At 45.8% G+C, this 13,670-nt stretch overlaps 1 protein-coding gene across 1 annotated transcript in view; it reads right to left on the bottom strand.

Moving 5' to 3' along the window:
- The window catches only part of LOC134622013 (NLR family CARD domain-containing protein 3-like), a 48,203-nt gene extending 40,240 nt beyond the window's left edge, over positions 1-7,963 (bottom strand). The window contains exons 1-3 of the mRNA XM_065470146.1: positions 7,875-7,963; positions 7,689-7,790; positions 6,721-6,950 (exon numbers count right to left, since the gene is read on the bottom strand). Of these exons, the coding sequence (XP_065326218.1) occupies positions 6,721-6,950; positions 7,689-7,790; positions 7,875-7,963 (421 nt within the window). The remainder of the gene's footprint in view (positions 1-6,720; positions 6,951-7,688; positions 7,791-7,874) is intronic.
- Positions 7,964-13,670: the final 5,707 nt, after the last annotated feature.

Raw genomic sequence — 13,670 nt, 5'->3', positions numbered from 1 at the left:
GTGTGAAGAGGACTCCCCATTTACATGTACAAATTGGAGTCTATTAGATAGATATGATACAAACCACTGCAGCGCAGTACCTGAAATACGTGTTTGACAACTACTCTTTCAAGGATTTTAGAAATGAAAGGAAGGTTAGAGATTGGTCTATAATTAGCTAAGACAGCTGGGTCTAGAGATGGCTTTTTAAGTTAAGGTTTAACTACAGCCAGCTTGAAGGCCTGTGGAACATAACCAGTTATTAAGAGATAAGTTTATCATATTTAAGATTGAAGCATTAATTAATGGCAGGACTTCTTTGAGCAGATTTGTAGGAATGGGGTCTAAAAGACACGTTGATGCTTTGGAGGAAGTAATTACTGAAGTTAACTCAGAAAATTCAATTGGAGAAAAAGAGTCTAAATGAATATCAATGGTACTAAAAGTAGCTGTAGATAATATTACATCTGTGGGATGATTATTGGTTATTTTTTTCTCTAATGATTAAAATTTTATTTGTGAATAAGTTCATGAAATCATTACTAGTAGCCTAAAGCAGGGATGGTTGGCTCAACAGAGCTCTGACGTTTTGTCAGCCTAGCTACAGTGCTGAAGAGAAACCTGGGGTTGTTCTTATTTTCTTCAATCAGTGACGAATAGTAAGATGTTCTGGCTTTGTGGACTGCTTTCTTATAAAGCAGCAAACTATTTCTCCAGGCTAAATGATGATCCTCTAAATTTGTGACACGCCATTTCCTGTTTGAGAATTATACCACAGAGTCAGGTACTTCTGTTTTCCAGATTCGTACGTAGTGAGGAGGTAAAATAATTAACAAGATAATCGACCTCTGTTGGAGTAGCGTTCAGATAGCTGCTCTGCTCTATGTTGGTACAGGGCATTGAAGATGATAACAGTGGGTGGATTATATTCTTAAACTTAGTTACAGCGCTTTCAGAAAGACATCTACTGTGATAAAATCTACTCTCCATTGCTGTGTAATTAATTATTGTAAATGTAAATGTTATCAGGAAATGATCAGACAGCAGAGGGGTTTCAGGAAACACTGTTAAATGTTCAGTTTCTATGCCATATGTTAAAACAAGATATAGAGTGTGATTAAAGTGGTTGGTGGGTTCTTTTACATTTTGAGAGAAGCCAATGTAGTCTAATAATAGATGAAATGCCAAGTTGAGGCTGTGATTTTTAGAATCTACATGAATATTAAAATCCATCCATGTCCATCCGGGGATGGATGGATTCGCGGGGTCAGCAGCCTAAACAGAAAAGCCCAGACCTCCCTCTCCCCAGCCACCTCCTCCAGCTGCCCAGAACACCTCACCCAGGAGGCATCCTTGTCAGATGCCCGAACCACTTCAACTGGCTCCTTTCGATGTGGAGGAGCAGCGGCTCTACTCTGAGCCCCTCCCGGATTGCTGAACTTCTCACCTTATCTCTAAGGGAGAGGCCAGCCACCCTTCGAAGGAAGGTCATTTCCGCCGCTTGTATCAGCGATCTCGTTCTTTCGGTCACTACCCACAGCTCCTGGCCATAGCATCACTGCAACCGCAGCACCAATCCGTCTGTTGATCTCCGGCTCCGATATATTTTATGACATATGACCACCAGCCCCACACACCGGTAACGAGTCCGACTTATTGCCGGCAATGTGAACCAAGCTCTTGCAACAGTTGTATAGGGATCGAATGGCCCGTAGCAATGGGCCAGACACCCCATACTCCCGCAGCACCTCTCACAGGACACCCCCAGGGACACGGTCAAATGCCTTCTCCAAGTCCACAAAACACATGTATACTGGTTGAGCAAACTCCCATGCACCCTCAAGTATCCTTGAGAGTACAAAGTGCTGGTCCAGTGTTCCGTGACCAGGACGAAAACCACATTGTTCCTCCTGTATCTGAAGTTCGACTAGCAGACAAACTCTCCTCTCCAGCACCCTGGCATAGACTTTCCCAGGGAGGCTGAGGAGTGTTATCCCCCTGTAGTTGGAACACACCCTCAGGTCCCCCTTCTTAAAGATGAGGACCACCACCCCATTCTGCCAGTCCAGGGGTACCGCCCCTGATCTCCACACATTATTGCAGAGGCGTGTCAACCAGGACAGCCCTACAACATCCAGAGCCTTCAGGAACTCGGGGCGGACCTCATCCACTCCAAGGGCTCTGCCACCAAGGAGTTGTTTAACTGCCTCAGTAACCTCAAGATTGGCGGATCATCTCCTTCATCCCTAGACTCTGCTCCATCCTTGGAAGACGTGTCAGTGGGATTAACCTACTAAGACCCGAACGCTTCCACGGCATGCATTTTTAATTTCTCTTTGATATTTGGGCATATTGGAGCCTGATGAATGTAAAAAGAAAGAATTACCAGATTTTTTTTTTTACCTAATTTGTGTTTCTAAGAAAAATGAGAGCCACATATGAGGATATTCATTTAAAATTGTGATAGAACAGTTGCAGTATAATGTCCTCGTAAGTGGATATCAGGCCCTTGTAGAGCAAGATTTAGCATTTTGTCTAAATAAGCCAAAATGTGATGTCCACATATGTGGACGCCAGGTCCTAGGAGGTTAAGGAGGTCCTCAAAGTATTCCTTCCACTGCCTGACAATTTTCTCAGTCGAAGTCAGCAGCGCTCCAACAGCACTATACACAGTACAGGTAGAGCACAGCTTTCCCCTCCTGAGTCACCTGACGGTGTGCCAGAATCTCTTCGAGGCAGTCCAAAAGTCTTTTTCCATGGTGCTAAGGTTCAAAATTTTATAAGAGGGAGACGGAGGGCCACTCAAAATAACAACTCTTGGTCCAACGAGGTAAGGTCAAAACGAAGATTTTAATGATTACACGTGTGGGAGATGCACTCTGCAGAACATCAGAGGTGGATCTCTCAAACAATGCACAAAACAAAGGTTTTATAGGGTCGGGGTAATACAACGCCCCTCCATGCACTAAGCAGATACAATACTTGCATACGTCAAATCAAAACCACAATGACTTTTAACATAGTTTAAAAAAGAACATCATCTCGTCTCCATCCAGGTGTCTTCCTGTTGTCCCCGGACGCTCGCTTATCTGTCTAGAACATCAGGCACACGTTCTGCACAATCTGTCACATATGCAGGCACAATTTTGCAGTTGCAAGCAAAACATGATTAAACTTGCACCTATAAATGAGTCTATCTAATATGTGTGTGTATGTGTGTCTCGTCCTTAAATGCTCTCTGATCTCACCTGTTGCACGTCTGACCTTTCACCAGAACAGAGGCTCATCCTTACATGTAATAACCTAACTGGAACTATATATGTAAGATGTTGAGTAAATATTTTAATCAAGAACCTCTACTAAAAGCTTAATCCAAAGATATAAATGACTAAAAGATAATAGAGAATAAACCAGTGAGTCTCCTGAGACTCATTTCATTTCCTGCAAAGCATACTCTGCGAACCTGCAGTTTCCTCTCAAGACCTTTAGGCCCAGATTATATTCAGAGGTGAGCCTTTCAAATAATACAATGTAATCTGCCTATAAACATTTTAAGATTGTAGATTCAACTCAACAGTTTAAAGTGGTTCTTACTGGACCTGTAATAAAGACTAATATGATACCAATCTGAATACAATAATCCGTAGTGTTATTAATGGAATGGTAATGATGATTATAAAAATAGCAGCAAATAATAGCAGCAAAATATCTTTCTACTCTTCACAATGGCCTCTTCAAACTTCTCCCACACCCCAGTTTTTGCTTCAGCCACTGCCCGAGCCGCATTCCGCTTGACCTGTCGGTACCTGTCAGCTGCCTAAGAAGTCCCACAGGCTAACCAAGCCCGATAGGACTCCTTCTTCAGCCTGGTGGCTCCCTTCACCTCTGGTGTCCACCATTTGGTTCGGGGATTACCACCATGACAGGCCCCAACCACCTTGTGGCCGCAGCTTATTGCAGCGGCTTCAGCAATGGAGGTGCTGAACATGGTCCATTCGGACTCAATGTCCCCATTCTCCCTCCCACGTTGAAGATCTCGCAGACTGTGGCCTCTGCTAGGCATTCCCAGTACACCCTCACTAAGCATTTAGGTGCACCGCGACTGTCTAGCGTCCTCCCCAGCTGCCTGATCCAACTCACCACCAGGTGGTGATCAGTTGACAGCTCAGCCCCTCTTCTTACCCGAGTGTCCAGAACATAGGGTCGCAGGTCTGGTGATACGATTACAAAATCGAACATCTACCTGCGGCCTAGAGCGTCCTGGTGCCATGTGCAGTTATGGACACCCTTATGTTCGAACAAGGTGTTCGTTATGACCAATGGGTCACCAACTGTGATTTGCACAGCAATCCAATAACAAAACACCGCTCCGGTTCAGATCAGGGAGGCCGTTCCTCCCAATCACGCCCCTCCAGGTCTCACTGTCGTTACCTACGTGAGCATTGAAGTCTCCCAGTAGGACAACAGAGTCTAAACAGAGACTCTAAAAAGGCTGGGTATTCTGAACTGCTACTCGGCGCATAAGCGCAGATGACAGCCAGGACCTGTTCCCTGACCCTAAGGCGCAGGGAACAAACCCTCTCATCCACCGGGAAGAACCTCAACGTACAGGCAGCAAGCCGAAGGGGATATTAGAATACCCAAACCAGCTCACCGCCTGTCACCAGGGGCAACTCCAGACTGAGAGAGAGTCCAGCCCCTCTCCAGGAGACTGGTTCCACATTCAAAGCCATGCGTAGAGGTGAGCATGACTATATATAGCCGGTACCTCTCAACCTCATGCACTAACTCAGGCTCCTTCCCCACCAGAGAGGTGACATTCCATGTCCCCATTCCCAGTCTTGGTAGCCGGGGATCAGTGCGCCAGGGCCTCCGCTCCTGGCCGCCGCCCAGCACACAATGCACCCGACCCCTACGGCGCCTCCTGCGGGTGGTGGTCCTGCGGGAGGATGGGCCCATGTCCCCTTTTCGAGCTGTGCCCGGCCGGGCCCCATGGGGCCCCTACCATGATAAGGTAGCGGGCTAAGCTAAGCTAGCGAAACAGTAAAAACACAGTGAGTGAATACTTTGGCTATAAGTTGGGGAGTGAGTACACAGAAAGTGTGCTTCGGATGAAGCACGTGAAGAAGCCGCCACCAGACGCTCGCCCTTGGGCACGCTCCCTGAGCCTGGCTCCAGAGCTGGGCCCCGGTAACCCTATCCCGGGCAGGGTAAACTGTTCCCTCAAAATTTCTCATAAGGGTCTTCTGAATCGCTCTTTGTCTGGTCCCTGACCCAGGACCAATTTGCCATGTGGCAAAAGCCCCCAGAAAACATAGCCCCTGGGATCCCGGGGACACACAAACCCCTCCACCATGATAAGGTAGCGATTCACGGACAGGATCCCCCACAATAATTATTTTATCTAAGCTAACAAGTAAGACAGGTTTCTGAGTTTCACAGCTGGTGTGGACAAGGCTAAGCATCAGGCTTTCAAATGAATTAAAAGTCTGTTTTGGTCTTTCATTGATTAATAGGCTGGTGTGAAAGATTGCTGCCACACCGCCCCCTCGGCCTGTGCTTCGAGATTTCTGGTAGTTAGAATGACTCGGGGGTGTTGATTCATTTAAACTAACATAATCATCCGGCTGCAGCCAGGTTTCTGTAAGGCAGAGTAAATTGATTTGTTGATCAATTATTAAGTCATGTACTAACAGAGACTTGGAGGAGAGAGACCTAATATTTAATAATCCACATTTCACTGTTTTACTCTTTGGTTCAGATGTGGATACTGTATTGTTCTTTCTTTGTGATTTTTTTGTGTTTAAGTTGTTTATTGCTGTTTTTTATTTTGTTTTTTGTCTGTTTGGGAGCTGACACAGTCTCTATGGAGATGGGGTTTTGTGGGGGCAACAGGAGGAGAGAAGCTGCAGAGAGGCGTGTAAGACTGCAACTCTGCTTCCTGGTCCCAACTCTGAATAGTCATATTTTGGGGGGTTTAATAAATTTGTCCATATTTCTAGAAATGAGAGCTGCTCCATCCAAGGGGAGCAGTATCAATATTGATTTTAGTGACCTCCGATTGGTGTAACCGGGTGTCATTACTGCCGACGTGAATTATGATTTTACTGAATTTAGCAGCAGTTTTAAATTTCCCTCAATGTCGCCTGCTCTGGCCCCTGGAAGACAATTGACTATGGTTGCCTGTGTCTCTAGCTTCACATGTCTGAGAACAGAATCACCAATTACCAGAGTTTCACCCCCGGCGGTGTGTTGCCGAGTGGGGAAAAATGGTTAGACACATAAACAGGTTGGTGGTGTACCTGGGGCTTCTGTTTAAGACTATGCTTCCTCCTCACCGTCACCCGGCCCCCCTCTTTCCCCAGCTGCTTGGGGTCTGCTGGGGAAAAGCTAGTGGAGCCTTTGGCTGCACCAGCTACAGGGGCCTGGCTAGCTATGGGTGAATGAAGGGTGCGAAGCAGAGTCTCCAATTCAGTAATCCTGGCCTCCAGAGCTGCAAATATGCTACATTTGTTACAGGTATCATTACTGCTAAAGGAGGCCAAGAATTAATTATACTGTGAAAAAAGAATGTATCTAACAGTTTTTAATTAAATTGCTAAGCAGAGAAGCTACTCAAAAACACCACTGTGTTTGAGCAGGAACAGGAAGTGATACTCTACCGCAGAGAGAGGGAACACCAAGTGACGGCGCTACCAAAAGCCCTCAAAAAGACATCAGCAGACAGATGTTCAGTCTTACTTTGTACACAGATGCTCTGACTGGCTGTCTGTAGTCCAGCTCTGGTTCTGGATCTTTCTCCACACTGGGGACAGGAGGAGTCTCCTGATGAAGCAGACTGGTCCCAGTATGATGAAATGCATTGTCTGCAGAACCAGTGTCCACAGCTGGTAGAGACTGGATCCTTCAGGACGTCCTGACACAAAGCACAGCAAGAAAGCTGCTCCTCCTCACCACTCCCTTTCCTCTCTCTGTGTTGGTGTAAATTAGAGAACTTTATCAAACTACTTCTTCTTAGTGATTTTCATGTACTCATCACCCTAAAAATTAAATGAAACAAACCCCAAAACCACAGTTTCATTCATAAAACTCAAAATTTATTAAAACACAGAAAATATTGGTCATACAATAATAATTCAGTTCTATAACTTAAATATAGGGTCAGCACAAAAAATAAGCCACAGCCTGGGTGGACAGATGGATGCCTGAAGCCTCCAAACATTTACATGGAAAAGTTTCAAATTTCCCTTTTTCTCAACAGTTCAGTGAGCAGAAGATGAACTGATCTCCAAAAGGAACAAAGTCAGAGAGGAAAGTTTCTTTACAACATTTGAGCAGATCACAGTTTGAGTTTTATTTCATGGATTTTCAGAAAAGTCGAGTGACTTTAGTTTGTAGAAGTTAAAAATAATAACCAGTGTTTGAGTCATTTTTGATGCTCTAAATTTACGAGTAAAGTGAAATCTGTGCAGCAAAGTTAGTGTTAGCTCCTCTAACTTCTTCCAACACACAGCTCAACATGACTGATGGAAGAAAACATGAGCAGGAGCATCACTTCCTGTTTGCTGAAGTGGATTTTCAGTTGTGTAGAAACCAAAGGCTTGTTTTTAAGAGACACTTTAAATGGGGGAATGACATGTTTGCACTGCAGTTTATATCTAAAAACATAAAGCAGTTAAATCAAAGAGTTCATGTTACTAACAGCTCACCTCTCTGCAGCAGACACAGGATGGACTTGGAATTCAATGGGTTCACCTTTAGACCGGTCACTCTTTGAGGACACAGAGCTGGGTGGAGGTCCAGGTGGGTTCCTGTGAATAATGATTGAGCAGTGATGTGAGTGCTGAGCTGTGACATGGAGAAGAGTCACGGACAGCTAGAGATGGTCATCTCACCTCTGAGCTTTGGTCTGGCTCTCATGTTCCCCACACAGAGTGGTTTTAGAGGGAGGGACTCCCTCCTCTCTGTCCTCACACTGATCCATGATGCTGAATTCACATCAGCTCACACACACTTTCTACCTTCACCTGCAGAGGAAACACAAATTGTTCATGTGCACATCAACTGAGAGCTGCAGAGGTCATGTCTGATGTGTTGGACTAACATCCACTCCATCTGAGACACAGCTTTCATTTCATTAATTTCAGTAACAATGCCAAGGACCAAGCTGACTGCTCGCAGAGAGTTAATACTGTAACTGCTAGCTGCTCTTTGGGCGCCGCCTCCAAAACTTTGAGAAGTGAATTGATTCACGTCTGCAGGATTTCTCTGTGGCAAAGAGTTACCTACAAAAGCATAAAACTAGCTGTGCATGGAAAGACACCGTTGTGAGTGCAGTGGCTTCTTTGGCCGCTGAGTTCTATGCACAGCAGTGTTGAATTAATGCACAAGGAATGTAATTGCATCCATAAAATGAAATGATTTGCTCGGATCATGTTTTTGCTTGTGCTTTTCTTATGGCATAAAAATCTGCAGGACAGATGGGAGGAGGGAAGGAGGCAGGTTTTCAGATTAGTTTGTAACTGTTGTTCTGGAAATTTTAACAATGACCTACAAACACCTTGGTGAGCATGATTTGAAGTGAGTTTAATAACGTATTGCAATATGGAGAGATTGACCGCCTTACATGTCACCGCCTTTACCCAGGGGATGCCATACCCTGCATTTACGAACTTCCTAAGCTCCACAAAGAAGGGGTCCCACTCAGACCCATTGTCAGTTGCATAAACTCAGTCACTTACAACATTTCGAAACACCATGCTACCATCCTAGCACCTCTTGTGGGGAACACCCCACACCACATCAAGAACTCCACCGACTTCACGGACAAGGTCCAGAAACTTACCCTGGATCCAGATGAAACCATGGTTTCCTTTGATGTAGTCTCTCTCTTCACTTGCTTACCCACCACGGAGGCAGTGGAGACTGTCAGAAAATGACTACAAGAAGACAGTTCCTTGGAAGACAGTACCAACTTCACACCCAATCCGATTTGCAGACTGTTAGGCCTCACCACTACATATTTCAAATACAACGAGGGTTTCTACAGACAAAAACATGGCTGCGCCATGGGCTCCCCCGTGTCACCTATTGTAGCCAACCTTTATATGGAGGAAGTGGAAAGAAAGGCTCTTGGCTCTTTTAAAGGGAGAGTACCCAGCCACTGGTACACTGCGCTGTGCACATTGAAGAGAATGGCAACCTCAACATTGAAGTTTACCGGAAGGCCACACATACAGACCAGTACCTCCTCTTTGACTCTCATCACCCCCTGGAACACAAACTTTGAGTAATTAGGACCCTACACAACCGGGCAGAACATGTTCCCTCTAAGCCTGAAGGGAAAAAGAAGGAGAACACACATGTAAAGGAAGCACTTAAAACATGTGGTTATCCTAATTGGGCATTTATAAAGTCAGCAAAGATGCACAGAAAAGAAGATCAGACACCAGCTAGGGAGGATAAGAAAGACAGATGCAACAACATTGTCATCCCCTATGTAGCCGGTGTATCAGAGAAACTCAGGAGGGTTTTCTCCAAGCACGACATCCCAGTGTATTTCAGACCCAGCAACACACTCAGACAAAAACTGGTTCACCCAAAAGACAAAACTCCAAAACACAGACTTAACAATGTGGTGTTTGCTGTACAGTGCAGCGAGGAATGCCCAGACCTCTACATTGGAGAGACCAAACAGCCACTTCACAAGTGCATGACACAACATAGAAGAGTCACCTCCACGGGATAAGAGTCAGCAGTCCATCTGCATCTAAAGGTCAAAGGTCACTCTTTCGAGGATGCCAATGTTCACATTTTGGACAGAGAGGACAGATGGTTTGAAAGAGGAGTGAAAGAAACCATTTATGTCCACTGTGAGCGACCATCTTTGAACAGAGGCGGGGGTTTACGACACCAACTGTCTGCCATCTATAATCCAGTTTTGAAACCCCTTTGCAGACGCCTTAACGCCCACTCACTTCCTGGGCCGTCTGACCTCAGGAAATCACATGATAGGGTGGGGCCAAGTTTCACAATGAGCTCACCCGAAACCCTGGCTGATTGTGACCCACAGCCGTTTTCACACCTTGGCTCATGTGATTAGGTAGAGTATCATCAGGGGGTCCTTTGTCCCTCTTTGGGGGTGAAACTCCCACTGGGTCTAAATCTGGGACTCTCGACCATTTGACCCTTAGAACTGAAGAATCTTCTCGGATGAGAGGTGAAACGTCTCTGTCAGGGTCCCTGTGCCTACCCGGCCGGCTCAGTATGGCTACATATGTGTTTTATCATCTTTTTTCGCTCCTGCTCTTTCCCTTCCCCTCTTTCCCCCCTCCCTCTGCCTGGGCGGAGCTCACCTGTGGGCTCCTGCCCTTGGCCCACGCACCTGGTCGCGATCACACACCTGTGTCTCATCACGAGAGTGTTCCAGCTCCTTCATAAGATGGCAGCTCTGTGTTTCTCGTCGCTGGACCGTTGCCGACCCTCGTCAGTGTAACCCCAGCTCAGTTACCTCTAGAGTGTTTTCTCAGCGAGTTGCCTTTATAATCCCTTCGTGTCTCTGTACAGATCCCCTGGACCCACCCCTGTGTTACCCGAGTGATTGGAGCGTGAAGAGGAGCGTGAGGAGTGGACGGAGTGTGGGTGTGACTTTCGGCGTCTTTCCCGTTCGTGTGTGGAACCCCCCCCCACCCCCCTCCCCCCAGAGCCCGGCTTTCCCCTCACCTTTGTAAATAGATCACCTGGTGCATTTTAATAAAGACTCTTGTGCTTTCAAGACCTAGAGCCTGCACATGAGTCCGTTCAGTCCTGTTGTGACAGTCTTCAAGCAACTTAAAGAAGTCCAGATGCTTTTCTGTCCAAGCTCCTTGGATTAGGAAAGTAGCCATCTGTTCAGATATTTCACTGTTGCTCCTGAACACAGGGACTTTCGAATCTTTAACTTTCTGCATTGACTTCACTTTGTTTTCTTTTCAAACAAACTTTACTGAGACTATGATCAATGCAACAGGCCTGGATAAAGATGCTTATCAGGATAGGAAACTCTAGGAATTTACTTTTAGAAAATAAGGCAGTTTAACCCTTTAAGACCTACCATAGAACCAAGTCCGCCAGAGCTTATATTATATTTTTACATGCTGTAGTGCCATTTTTGGGAGCATTTCAAGTTCCTATACATCAATACAACCATTATAGCCCAAATTCTAATAATATGTATGCATCAAGTGCATAGTAATTGCATAAATTGCAAAAAAGTGCAATAAACTACAAAAAATTCAAAATCGTTGTTGTTTTTTTAACATATAATTCTAGTTAGAGAAATTTAAGAGGCTTATCCCTCAAAACTTTAAATACAAAAAAGTTGCACAAAATAGTTTCCCATCACAGGAAATTTATTTTGAGTGTCTTTATAGTTTTATTTTTGAAATACACCAATTTTTATATACTGCAGGAAAAACAAAAATAATATTATAATGCAAATTTGCAAAAAAAACAGCATATGCATCAAAATAAACTATTTCCAGGAGTGTAATTCGACTTCTAAGCATCCCAGAAATGATAAAGAAAGTCATAAAGTCAAACATAACTTTTAAAAACAACAGTATAGGCTCATAAGGCCCTGAAGGTAAAAAACTACATTTCCACTACGTTTGCACTGATGGATGTAGGAAGTGTTACGAACAGCTGATCGCATCGGCAAAGCGTGTTTCTGGAATATTATGTTTTTGTTGATGCAAGTGCTTTTTATGCCATTTTTGCAAAGCTATACGTGGAAGGAAACCGTGACCTAGGACAAGCTGATGGCATAAGATGTAAGTACAACTCCTCCGGTTTCATATGCAAAAAAACATTATTGCGTTAGCTTATGTGGTTGCAGTTCTACCGGGATTTAAAAATAGTTACGCAAAACGGAGCGTGCCCACTCCGACCGGCTTTAAACAGTTAACTTGCTGTTCCGGAAAAAAAAAAAATTCATGTTACAATTTTTCAGTGAACATAAGCTTAAAGACTCTTAGCTTTTATATTCAAGGCCAGCTCAGTGAACAGTTGGACAAAAAAAACAAAAAAAGTTCCCCCTTCGCGAATCGCTACCTTATCGTGGTGGAGGGGTTTGTGTGTCCCAGAGATCCCAGGGGCTATGTTGTCTGGGGCCTTTTGCCCCCTGGTAGGATCTCCCATGGCAAATTTGTCCTGGGTGAGGGACCAGATAAAGAGCGATTCAGAAGACCCTTATTAGAATAACACTGAGGGAGAAGTTTACCCTCACCCTGGAGCCAGGCCTGGCAACGGTGCCCGAGTGCGAGTGTCTAGTGACCGGGCCTTAGTCGGTGGCCAGGAGCGGAGAACCTGGCGGACTGATACCCGGCTACCAAGAGTGGCAATCCGCACCTCTCTGGTAGGGAAGGAGCCTGAGTTAGTGCATGAGATTGAGAGGTACCGGCTAGATATAGTCGGGCTCACCTCTACGCATGGCTTTGAATCTGGAATCAGTCTCCTGGAGAGGGGCTGGACTCTCTCTCAGTCTGGAGTTGCCCCTGGTGAGAGGCGGTGAGCTGGGTTGGGTATTCTAATATCCCCTTCAGCTTGCTGCCTGTACGTTGGGGTTCTTCCCAGTGGATGAGAGGGTTTGCTCCCTGTGCCTTCGGATTGGGGAACGGGTCCTGACTGTCATCTGTGCTTATGCGCTGAGTGGCAGTTCAGAGTACCCAGCCTTTTTAGAGTCCCTGGGTGGGGTGCTGGAAGGTTCTTCGCCTGGAGACTCTGTTGTCCTACTGGGAGACTTCAATGCTCACGTGGGTAACGACAGTGAGACCTGGAGGGGCGTGATTAGGATGAACGGCCTCAATTACCTCAACCCAAGTGGTGTTTTGTTATTGGAGTTCTGTGCAAACCAGAGTTTGGTCTTAACGAACACCATGTTCGAACATAAATGTGTCCATAAGTGCACATGGCACCAGGACACTCTAGGCCTCAGGTCGATGATCGATATTGTATTCGCATCACCAGACCTGCGGCCATATGTTCTGGACACTCGGGAAAAGAGAGGGGCTGAGCTGTCAACTGATCACCACCTGGTAGTGAGTTGGATCAGGTTGCAGGGGAGGACACTGGACAGACCTAAACTCATAGTGAGGGTGCACTGGGAATGCCTAGCAGAGGCCCCAGTCTGCGAGATCTTCAATGCACAACTCCGGCAGAGCTTAAGCAGCATTCAGAGGGAGAATGGGGACATTGAGTCTGAATGGATTATGTTCAGCACCTACATTGCTGAAGCTGCTTCAATAAGCTGCGGCTGCATGGTGGTTGGTGCCTGTTGTGGTAGTAACCCCCAAACCAAATGGTGGACACCAGAAATGAAGGGAGCCACCAGGCTGAAGAAGAAGTCCTATCGGGCTTTGTTAGCCTGTGGGAATTCGGAGGCAGCTGACAGGTACCCACAGGCCAAGCGGAATGCAGCTCAGGCAGTGGCTGAAGCAAAAACTGGGGTGTGGGACGAGTTTGGAGAGGCCGTGGAAAAAGACTTTTGGACTGCCTCGAAGAGATTCTGCAAAACCAGCAGTCGACTCAGGAGGGGAAAGCAGTGCTCTACCTGTACTGTGTATAGTGCTGGTGGAGCACTGCTGACTTCGACTGAGAAAATTGTCGGGCAGTGGAAGTAATACGTCGAGGACCTCCTTAATCCCACTGACACG

Source organism: Pelmatolapia mariae, linkage group LG3_W, assembly GCF_036321145.2.
Source record: "Pelmatolapia mariae isolate MD_Pm_ZW linkage group LG3_W, Pm_UMD_F_2, whole genome shotgun sequence".
NCBI classification, from domain to species: Eukaryota; Metazoa; Chordata; class Actinopteri; order Cichliformes; family Cichlidae; genus Pelmatolapia; species Pelmatolapia mariae.
Note: the sequence above shows the minus strand (reverse complement) of the source record. Positions and strands in the feature narration are given on the sequence as shown.